The sequence below is a fragment of the Phyllostomus discolor genome, chromosome 2 (assembly GCF_004126475.2).
Source record: "Phyllostomus discolor isolate MPI-MPIP mPhyDis1 chromosome 2, mPhyDis1.pri.v3, whole genome shotgun sequence".
Lineage (NCBI taxonomy): Eukaryota > Metazoa > Chordata > Mammalia > Chiroptera > Phyllostomidae > Phyllostomus > Phyllostomus discolor.
In genome coordinates this window covers 203,319,167-203,330,470 of record NC_040904.2, presented here as the reverse complement: position 1 = coordinate 203,330,470, position 11,304 = coordinate 203,319,167, and the positions used below count along the sequence as shown (strand labels likewise).

The 11,304-nt window shown below is 52.1% G+C and overlaps 1 protein-coding gene and 1 long non-coding RNA gene across 3 annotated transcripts in view; one reads left to right on the top strand and one right to left on the bottom strand.

Annotated features, from left to right (window-relative positions):
* Nucleotides 1–612: 612 nt before the first annotated feature.
* TXNRD1 (thioredoxin reductase 1) overlaps nt 613–11,304 on the bottom strand; it is a 53,161-nt gene continuing 42,469 nt past the window's right edge. For both annotated transcript variants that reach the window (XM_028532377.2, XM_036019515.1), the window contains exon 15: nt 613–2,501. In XM_028532377.2, coding sequence (XP_028388178.1) covers nt 2,439–2,501 — 63 coding nt within the window. In that variant the 3' untranslated portion in view covers nt 613–2,438. The remainder of the gene's footprint in view (nt 2,502–11,304) is intronic.
* LOC118499171 overlaps nt 6,512–11,304 on the top strand; it is a 28,408-nt gene continuing 23,615 nt past the window's right edge. Inside the window, exons 1-2 of the long non-coding RNA XR_004901695.1 lie at nt 6,512–7,595; nt 10,740–10,741. This is a non-coding gene — a long non-coding RNA (uncharacterized LOC118499171). The remainder of the gene's footprint in view (nt 7,596–10,739; nt 10,742–11,304) is intronic.

The following is an 11,304-nucleotide window of genomic DNA, read 5'->3' as shown; positions in this document are numbered from 1 at the left end:
TCCCCGGATCGCTGCCGATGCCTCCTTCTGCCTCAACGCCGACCAACCACGGGTGAGGCCGACCCACACTGGGCGGGACAGCCACCCTGGAGCATGCGCCGATTCCAGTGTGTTCCATTCAGAAACAACCAGACAAACTGGAAGTCATGTGTAGCCAAGGATCTGGGCATCCCCCATCCAGTCGAGCTGACACATAAAGCAACCCCCAGTGTTTATTATTCACTTTGGACCCACTGTGCCTTGGATGCAAGCACTCCACCATTTCCTTCCTGTGTCTTCACTCAGTACCAGGGGTGGGCGGCCACGGGCGTGCACAGTGCCGGGACCCAGAGTGACCCGGAGCGGGGTGGGCCGGGTCTGCCACCGTGGAGACCAGGGCAGACAGGTGGAAGAGGGCGAGCTGAGCACCAGACCGGGAAAAGTCAACCCGCTGAACCGTGGACGTAGCTTGCCAGCCGGGCCCCGGAGCCCAGCGTCACTGCGGCTCACGCGGCACCCGGTGCTCGTGGCCCTGGGTACGAAAGCTCACGCGAAGGACCCCAGGACCCCCATTCAGTAAGAAGGCACACAGGGCGCGCATCAGTGACTTTTAATGGTTCACGTTTTTATTTTAAAAAGAATTATAACAAAAAAAAACATGGAACTTAATATGTTTTGGTAAATCGGGCAGTTACAGAATCTAAACCAGGCGAGGCCATAGAGTGGGATCCTTCCCGTGGGGGCAGAACCTTCCACTCTACGGAGCAGGAGAACCACATGATTCGGCTCCATCGTCTCACGCTGCCTGCTGCTCTCACTTCAGAGACCCACAGACGTGGAGGCAAAACGAATTTTAAAAAATAAATAAAACTCAACAGGGTCAACTGCCTCGGTTCCCCTCACCATCTTCCCCTTCTGGCGTCTCTGTCATGCACGCGGGGGACGGGGTGGTGAGGGGCGAGGCAGAGCCCCGTGGGACGGGTCGGGGGCTCTGCCGACGGGGTGCCAGGCAGGAGCCTGGGTTCCCTGAGGTGGCCGAGAAATGGACTGTGACTCTAGTCCTCCGTGTTGCGGCTGAGGAACACAAGAGCGGGGGGGACGAAAAAGGAGCCACAGAACCCGCTGGCGGGAGGCCTGGTGTCCCCGGCACACGTGTACAATCCAGCCCGCGTAGCGAGGAGGTGGCCCGGAGGCAGCCCTTACCGCACGCACACGGGACCCCCTGACAGTGGAGTTCGTGCCCCTCCGCAGTGGCACGAGTCGGAATGGAAACGGGGCACAGACACTCCGGCCAAGATCCCACCGGGTATCGTCATTCGTTCAACAGAAGATTATCAAAACCATTTGGTTTTTAAACAAAAATCCTTCACATCCACCTGTGTTCAAAAATAGTAATAACTTATGCTATTAACAACTTCCTCAAAAGAGTAATTACCACAAAGGAGTTAAATCGTAAGTGTAAGAAAGAAAGACTTCCCTATAAATGTAGTTCTTAGGGAGAGACAGATACATATACATGAAAAATGAAGCTGTGATATTCTGTGTTTTTAGCTTGAAGCTAAAGTTACAAAAAAAAAAAAAAGGTTGTAAGCCAGCGTTAGGTGTTGCAGCTCACTTAGACCAGCAGGCAATGAGCGAAGGACATTTACTGTGTTTCACATTTAGGGGCGTGTCTGCCTCCGTGACCAATGACGATGGACATCGTGCCAGACTGCGAGGTCCCAGGCAGCAGAACAGCGCCTCCGACGGGCCTTTTCCTTTGCTAAACAGAACTGAAACTCATCGTAACTAGTGACACAGCACGCGGGGCGAGCCTGGCCACCAATCACACACGTACTTGCTTGAACGTGTAACTTATCGGGGAGACGACGCCCGATGGGTCAGGGGAGCGGCACAGGGCGTCCGAGTCCACGGGACGAGCCCACCACTGGCCGCCGAGGGGCCGAATCATGCCTCTGGAGCACCGAGGGGCCCAACGTGCGCACCCAAGCCCTGACCTGCTCCTGCTTCGGACAGAACTCGAGGGCTCACGCCTCTCATCTCTAGGATCATTAACACCTTGGAGAAAACAGAAAACAAGATCCGGCCTCAGGAGCCGGACAAAGGGAGTAAGGAAACCTGCAGAGGAGGAAGGGGCATGCGGAAACTGCTTCGCCAGTCGCTCCATCACGGCCCACCACGCGCGCGGGCTTGAGGCCAGTGACTTCATGGACGCATCCCTCCGATGCACTGCCGAAGGCCAGTTTCGAGTCCATCGCGGTGACCCCAGTGTGACGCTGCTTGCCTTCCATCCACCGCCTCCTGCCCGGGAGATCCAAGGGGGGGCCTCGGGTGATGTTAGCACAGGACACGCGGGTGCCAGAGCCCAAGACACTTCCTGAACACTTCACCTTGGATGTGGGCAAGGAGACCCCGGTGGGATGGCGTCTCGGCAGCAGCATCCACACTGGGGCTTAACCTCAGCAGCCAGCCTGCAGGATGTCGCCCCCGGAGCGCTTGGTCACCGACAGAGTCGTGAATACCTGCGGGGGGAGACAGCACGAGATTCTCAGACACGCGAGCAAATGGGTGACCAGCGAGTAAGTAATTCGGATCGCACTGTCCATGCCCGGGAGTGCGGTGTTTACCGAAATGGAAGAAACAGAGGAGCAATATGAGGAAGGATATCCTCAGCTTCTCCAGAGGGGAAAAGGGGAAAAACATTTTAAAACCAAAGCAAAAGAGAAGAAATATTTAGGTTACACCTAACACCAAACTTCTTAGCACGAGGGTGACTGGAACGAGCTACCCGGCCACTTGTCCGTTCTCTATAAAGCGGGCACCGTGGAGACTTCTGGGTCTGTGGAAAGGTGTGTAAAGTGCACTGTGACAGCCCCCCACGGGCCCGCCCAACCCGGGGAGCTCTGTGAGTGCGGCCAGAGGCCCACTCGTGCCGCCGCCTGGCCACTCCCTCCCCACTCCCTGCTCAGTCGTGTGGACCACGCCCCTACAAAGTTCTTCCCGCTTTCCTTTGTAGGTTTTTTAAAACTTTACATGAAAATGGCAGATGGTGTACATCCTCTTCTGCTACCTGCTTTCTTGGCTCACACTGCATTTCTGTAATCCGGGCACATGGAAGTTTTGTTCCAATTCTTCCACTTCTCACCAAATAGTTTCCAGTTACTGTAGTGTCCCATATATGCGGTGTACTGCAGGACCCACTCATTCGAGCAGTGAATGTACTACAGTCGCTTATCCGGGCTCCTCTGGCTGGCCATCCTGGCTACTGCCAATACGCTGTTTGCAACACGCTCTGTGCCATCCAGGAGTCTCCTTGTGCCCAGAGCTGGAGGTGCAATTGCTGGTTGGAGGGTAGGTGCCACTTTGATGTGACTGGATTTCCAAGGTGCCGGCCAAACGGCACGCTCACTTGCAGTGACCGCCGAGTTCTCACCTCACATCCCTGCACACACTTGGTGCTTGTGGGTTCGGGGCCTTAATTAATAACATCTTCAGGCGGCTTTAACTTGCTGCTGCGCAAGATGGCCTATACGTAAAACAACGGTTCTCAAACTTTCGTGAACAAAGCCTATTCATGCTGATTCAAATACACAGAAATTATGCAAATTGGGCGGACCTAGGGTAGGGCTGAGGGACCTCATTTTTAGCGAGAGCCCCAAGTGATTGGCTGTAACACGGGTTGTCTGCGAGCCGCATGAGGATTTGTCGTGCGACACCAGTGTTGCAACCCTAACCATGAGCTGTGCATCTTCGTAGTTTCACCAAGTAAGAAACATACACAAAAACATAGTATTTCCCTATCTAGAAACAGATTTTTATCCCTGGCCTAATGGAGTAACTGGCACCAAACCAACTGTCTCCGCTAAAACAACCAAAAACTAGACAAAACACAGGAAATAATTATTCCAGATACTAAACAACAGGCAGTGGGCTGAGGGTCCCGCAGGAGGAGCAACAAGCAAGCTGAGGCTTCGGCAGGCCTGGCTGTCAGCCTGGAGGCACCCATAAGCCCCGGGGGGAGGAGCCCAAGGGAAGCACAGACCTCTTGGTGACAAGGAGATGAGAGTGGACCCTGGGGAGGCTGAGGCGGCTAGGATTCGGGGGGCTGCATTCCCCAGACAAGGGAGCTACCCAGAGAAAGAAGAGCTCCAGAAAGCTGCAAGCAGGCCCGTCGTCACTGGCTGAATACCAGGCTGCGCAGGTCTGGGGGCAGGACCTCGCGAGGCCCGGGGAGAAACCGCAGCCCCAGAGCTGTAGGCTGAACAGCCACCAGTGCCCAGCCAGGACTAGGAGCAGTCCCGGTTCTCACGAGCTGCAGTCTGGAGGCCTCCCCGAGCCCCTGGGGCAACCACCGGAGACCCCAGAAAGCCACGCCCAGGCAGAGGGCTAAGCAATACTGGCCCTGGAGTAAAAGCTACTCTAGACTGTCCTGGCAGAGCTTAAAACACACCTCCCAGGGATCTAGTGAGCCACTAGGACGTTAATGGTGCGTGCGCCACAACGAAACCCGGGTACCCGGCGCAGATTCGAAATGCTGAAAGGAACAAAAAACCCTGTCAACCTAGAACTCTTTAGTCAGCAAAAAAATACTTCCACGAAGACAGCAAAATAAACACACTTTCAGACAAGCAAAAGGTGAGTGATTTTGTCACCTGCAAACAAATACTACCAAAAAATGTTCAGGGAAGTTCTTCCAGCCGAGAGCAATGGCAACAAGGGATGACACCTTTCCCTCCAAAGGGGAAACAGAGTCACCGTCACCTGCCCGGCGCTCAGCACCCACTGCTCTTATGAACCCCCCTTCCTTTATGACTTGGGGCAAGAACATCCCCCCTCCTGCCAGGCTGGGCTCTGCACCCCATCCCTCACGTTCTGGTTTCGCACACCACTCGCCCCGCCTTTTGATCCTTCACCTTGCTTTTTCCAGTGGTCTTTCTCAGACTGTATTTATCATAACACAGTCCTCCCTCAAACTGAGGATCACCTCTATCACCAATGTCTCTCATCCTCTTTCAGCCAAATGTTAAGCTGTTTGGCATTTACAGCCTATTTTTGCTCCCCATGTCACTGAAACCCGGCAGCCATCCTCCCCTTCTGTGGGAACACCCTCCCGCAGTTCATCAGGACTCTCACGGCTGCACCCACAGGACACCGTGCAGTCTCCATTTCACACAGCCTCTCCGTAGCATTTCGTGCTGTCGACCTCACCTGCCGCCTTTTAACAGCTCTTTCCTCTCGTTGTTTCCTTGACAGGGATCTTTCCCGTTTCCTTCTTTTGTGACTGGTCCTCGGCCATGGCATGGAGGTGTCCAAAAACACCGATTCCCTAGCCCCGGCAGTGGCCAGAGCCCCTGAGCTGGCTGGCTGTAGCCCTCAGCCACCCCAGTGTGCTGCATAAACACTGCCACTGTCCACGCGTGCAGGACACTGCGAGGCCAGAAAGCACTGCCCAGGGCTGCAGCCTCTGCTCCCCGCCTGCCCTCAGATACCTCCTAAGTGAGTGGCCTCGTTCAGGCAACACCCCCTTCTAGGCAGATGAATCTGCCATCTCTCCAGCCAGTGTCTCTCCTGAGCTGCGCACCAGCGAGACCTAACCGACACCTCTGCGTGGGTGACACCGCGAACCGAAAATGCCGGGCACCGAACCTGTTACCTTCCTTCCCCAAGTCCCGCTCCTCTCAGTGAACGGCACCACCACGACTTGGATGCCCAGGCCACACACCTGGAATGGATTGTTAATGTTTCCATCTCCGTTACTATGATAGGTAATCAATTGTGAAGTCATATGTCTCGCTTATCTGTTAAATCTGACGTCTCTTTGTGTGAACACTGGCAGCTCCGGTCTTCCCGATTCTGACCGGCCACTGTGAGGTTTTCAGCGTTTTCACCCCACTGTGACCACCTCTCATGTGGACCCCATGCTGCGCATTCCTGCCCTGCAGGGGCACTGACCTGGGGGCTGGGCTTGCCCTGGCCAAAGGCGTGTGTGCGGAAGTGGCACGCACTACTCAACGCCACGTGTGCTCTCCTCCCTCCCTCCCCTCCGCCCCTTGCCAGCAGTGCCCCAGGGAGGGGCTGCGCCATCGGCCTGGCCCTGCAGTGAGGATGCACGGAGGCAGAGCTGCGGCTCACCCAAGATGACCAGACAGCCCTGGCAAGGAGTAAACCGTTGCTTTTAGAGGCAAAACAAACCAAAACCAAAACACCACCCAAATGGTCCGCCTACACTGCCTAGTCACGGAAACACAGAAAGGCTCGTGTTCAACAAATGAAGTCGAGACACATATTTGGTCTCTGAGTACAACCGGAACTTTAATCCAAACCATTCTGGCTGCACTGAGTGAGCTGGATGGCAACACTGGTAAGATTCGGCTGAGTCAATCAGTCCTACCCTGCCTACGCGGACCACCCTTTCGAGGCCCTTAAGTGTCTCGCTGAGACTGGGCGCCATGGCTCATCTGGGTGTGCCTTGCATGGACTCGTGGAGAGCCTTCGCCCTTGTTGGCGCCCCTGGGCACCCAGATGTGTTTTTTAGTTAGCTGCCCCTTTGGTTCCTGAGAAACATCTGGCTCCCTGGCTTTTATTATGAGGAGGGAAAAGAGTACACGCACAGACACACACAATCAAGGCCACTCTGACGTACACAGATCAAAACAGCAGGTATCTGCATCAAAACTACTGTGGAATAGAAGGGGAAATACCGCCGTGTAAAGGAGGGACAACACTGAGAAAAACCCTGGGGCTGCTGCTGCAGCCCTAAACCGGTGACACCAGTGACAAAGCTTTTCCCCTTCCTTACATACTAATATGTCATCAGCACCTCAAAAATTCAGACACAAGTAATAATGGCCAGTATTGGAGAAGCATTTAAAATAAGATGCCAGAAGAAACTATGAACAATTCATATCCAAACCAATAATTATGGGCAAGAGCCTTGTTAGCAAAGATATGTGAAAATCCCCCTTTTGAAATAAGTTAGCTCCCCTTTTATACTTAATGCATAGAATTTTATACTGAAGTTTGGAACATTTTCATCAGCACTCGTAAATTCAATGCTGATGACACTGTAAGCTAGTACAACTCTTGGGAAAAGCGATAAGGTTCCTTCGTTTAAAAAATGTGTTACTGCAGGAGAGAAAAGACAATATTCAACGGTGAAGATAACTGCGCCAGAACGATGGTATCGTGGGCAACTGAAATAGCATCAAACACGCTCTCTTTTCCATTCTTATGATGGAAGAAAAAGAAAGAGCCAGGGAATGTATTCAAACAAATTTCAGGCATGCGAATTTGCCAGCCTGACTTTTCTTTCTCAGGAATTAATTTAGAAATAGAACTCGTGGCAGATTTGGAGAGACGGAAGCATATCACACATGCAACTGAGTAACAAAAGGAGAGTTCTTACCAATTTTTCTTACACTGATTTCTGTTTAAAAGATGGGGGAAGTCAATATACTGCCAGCGTTGTGTCGTGTACACGACAAATCCAATGAGTCAATTTTTACAAAGGTTTTATTTGCACATTGCTGCTTTATAATTTTCCTAAGAACACAATGTGCAAAGTGAGCATAGAGGCTGCCCCTTCATGCTTTTCTATCCAACACACAGAACATCATGTTTCTCTCCCCCTCTCCCTCCCTTCCACTCTCTCAAAAAATAAATAAATAAAATCAAACACACACACACACACACACACACACACACACACACGAGGGTCAAAGGCTGCTGCAGGCTTCACCTCACCTTCACATCTGGCCCTAACACCTCCAAGCCTCACGAGACCCCCTCACTCTAGACTGGGATTATGTTGACTATTAAAACGAAACATTTAGCCCTGGTTGGTGTGGCTCAATGGATTGAGGGCAGGCCTGTAAAGCGGAAGGTCGCCAGTTCAATGCCTGGTTGGGGCACCTGCCTGGGTGAAGGGCCAGGTGCCCAGCACAGGGCATGCAATAGGCAACCACACATTGATGTTTCTCTCTCTCTCTTTCTCCTTCCCTTCCCCTCTCTAAAAATAAATAGATAAAAGTCTTCAAAACAAAACAAAACATTTGATGGTGGGCACTGAAATTCATTTAAACACATTTTACAGGGGCCTTTTCTAACGTTCTTTCCTCTTGAGCTATTATATTTCCCCTACAAATAAACTTGATTAGTTGAAATTACTACTCCGAATGATGGACTGTCGGTTTCCCATTCAATTACTGCCGCTTAGCTGTCCGGAATAAATTAGCGCCACACCATCTTCACACTGAATAATGCTGATGCACCGCTGATGCTCCCGGCCTTACATGCGTACTGACACCAACGGGCGTTCAGTCAAAACTCGCGCAGCCCCCTCCTCTTGGAGCAACTCTGGAAGGGAGCCCTTCAGAAAGGATTTTGCCTCAAAGAGCAAAGTCTCAACTGAAGACTCTGTCGACTTTCCTAAGTACATACTCTTCAAAACCAAAGGCTGCTCAACTGCCCGAGTTATTTTCTCCAAGGGGTACGGAAGACGTCCCCCAGTGCGTCCTTCTGCCCCCCACCCGCAGCTGGCCTGGGGGCTGCGACTGGTTCCGAACACTCTAGAGCTGGGCTCAGGACCAGCTTTTAAGTTATTGTTAGTTCGAGTCCATCCAATGGGCTGACATTTGTGGAATTCAATAACAATGTATTAGGAAAGTAAGTTTTTAAAAGCCATAAAAATGAAAACTCAATTTTTAATTATTAGATAAGACGCTGTCAGATTACCCTTCAAGCTCCCAAACCTCTCTTCATTTCCGTCCTTAACTCAGTACGGATGGGGAGCGAACGTTCCGTGGCCGGCACGTTGCACAGCACCCCCGCACAGTGCGCGGCTTCACACGACAACACTACAGTGCATCCGGTCGCCAGTCCACGCCAGAACCCAGCATTCGGCACAGGGAAGAGAGTCCCTCAAATCCTCTGCCTATCAAATTTCACTTGCCCTTGATCGAGCAGCTTTAAAGAGATTTCCATCATCAGGGGTCAGAGGCCTTTGTTTTTTCAAAATCTAGTTTCTAAGCAAGTAATTCATGACCAGGGGCTTAGAAAAAATCCAGAGGTGCTTTTTCGAAATACACATCCTTCCCTACCTGCTTTGAAATACTGTAATGATGGCCTTTAGTGAAGCCACACCTATAATGAAATACCCTGGGGAAACCTGCCAACAGATGTGACAGTCACCGATCACCTGTCACACACCAGGGACTCTCCCAGACACCTCCACTTCCCGCGTAACACTGCTGCTCACCAACCCCCTGAGCGAGCCCTTACCTCTGCTTTATTTAATGTGAGACCCAGCTCCTGAAAAGCTGGGTGACACCGCCAGGCTCAACTGCTGAGTGAGATGACAACCCAGGTCTGTGTCTCCTCATGCTCACGGTGCCACCCGTAGTCATTTCCCGTTTTTATTCGATGTCAACTACTGTAGGAAGGTCTGTGGAAAGGGAGTATCATCTGTGCACCGTGGTGCCTCGGGGGCCAGGCAGCTTGGGTTGGAATCCCGGCTCTGCCACTTCCCGGCTGGCAGCCATGGGCGAGCCCCTCAACCCCTCCGTCCTCATCCATGAAAGGGAGAGATACTGCCACTGTCTCCCGGGCATCTTCTAAGGGCCTGGCAAGTGAATGCGCACGCTGCAGAGCCCCGCACACCCACCGTGGCCCTCGCCAGCACCAGTGCCACTCTCGGTGTTTCCCCTCGAACCTGCTCTTCCTACTGCTGCTCCCTGCTTCAGGCCACAGATAGAGGAGTCGTTCCCAGTCCCTCCCGTCCACATGTCCCAACGGCTGGCCAGTACTATCAACTCTATTTCCTGTTTCGGTGTATCAGCGTCTCTCAATTTCCACGGCCACCACCCCAGTTCGGGCTACCACTCTTGCCTCTAGACGTGCCTCCTCCAGTCCGTTTCTTAGTGAGCAAGAGTGATATTTCTCCATGTCATATCTGATCCTGTTACTCCCCTGCTTTAAGCTTCTCTCAGCAGAACCCAGTGCCTCAGGATAAAGTCAAAATGCGCTGCACCCTGGCTCACAAGGCCACGCGTGACTTTCCACTTACTTCTCCAGTGTGTGTGTCTGTGTGTGTGTGTGTGTGTGTGTGTGCACACATACTGTATTTTTCAGACTATAAGATGCACCCCCGCCCCGCATTTGGGAGGAATAATGGTTGCTAATGCTGCTGTTGAGTTCTGTTTACATTTCCACTGGTGAAATATTATGTTATTAAACATAAATATTTTATGTTTACCACGTTTTTTGCTTCAAAAATTTTTTTCCTCTTTTCCTCCTCTAAAACCTAGGTGCATCTTATGGTCTGAAAAATATGGTGTATTTTTTTTTTAAACTTCTCTGTAAGCTTTTCGAGCTACAGCACCCTTGAGGGGCTGTCAGTCCCTGAATGAGCCACGCTTGCTCCCACTGAGGCCTTTATTCAGTGTTCCTTCCGACTGGCCAACACCAACATAGCCTTCCAGCCTCAGGCAAGCACTCCCTGCCCGATGCCCCTGCCCCAAACACCACTTGGCACTCTTCCTCCATCCGAGGGTCTGAGGCACTGAACTGTGACGGGCACTTCACCACCTGCCTCCAGCTCTCCATTGCGTCTCAAATCCCTGCTGCGTTCCCGAGTGCCCAGCACAGTGCTATGCGCATAGCTGCACAGCAAGTGTGTTCATAGCGAGAGAGCGCCCAACGCTTTATCTCATTAATCACCCAGCTTGGAAAAAAAGGAGAGGTTGTGGAAAGCCCTAGCAAAGCAGTGGAAATTAGCTTCTGAGCTTCAAAGTCATCAGAGAGAACCAACAGATGGAGATGCACAGAGGCAAACAGTTAAAAAAGGGCTCCCAAGTGAGCCAGGTGTACCAGGGGGCACAGGCACTGGCCTGGCCCCGGCTTCAGGAAGACGCCCTGCCTCTTCGCTGCATCTCTGCCCGGCTGCTGGTGGCCACCCTGCCAGATGCAGCCGGCTCACTGCTGCCTGCATTATAACACAACAAACACTGCCAAAGGGGACAGAAGGAGCCAAGCCCTTGGCAGTCTTCGAACCAGCCCAGTGAAAGCAGAATTCAGATAAAAAAATTAGACACCCGTAAGTAAACTGGAAAGTTAGCTTTTCCTTCACATTGGGGATGATTGTGGTAGCTTTTCAGTATCTTGGACTGGCATCAAGATTTTTAAATATATTCCTGTTGTGGGTTGAATGAAGTCCCCCAGAAGGGCATGTGCAAGTCCAAAGCCCCAGAACCTGTCAGCGTGACCCGATCTGGAAACAGGGTCTTTGCAGATGTAATCAGGCTAAGGTGAGGCTGTAATGGCTTAGGG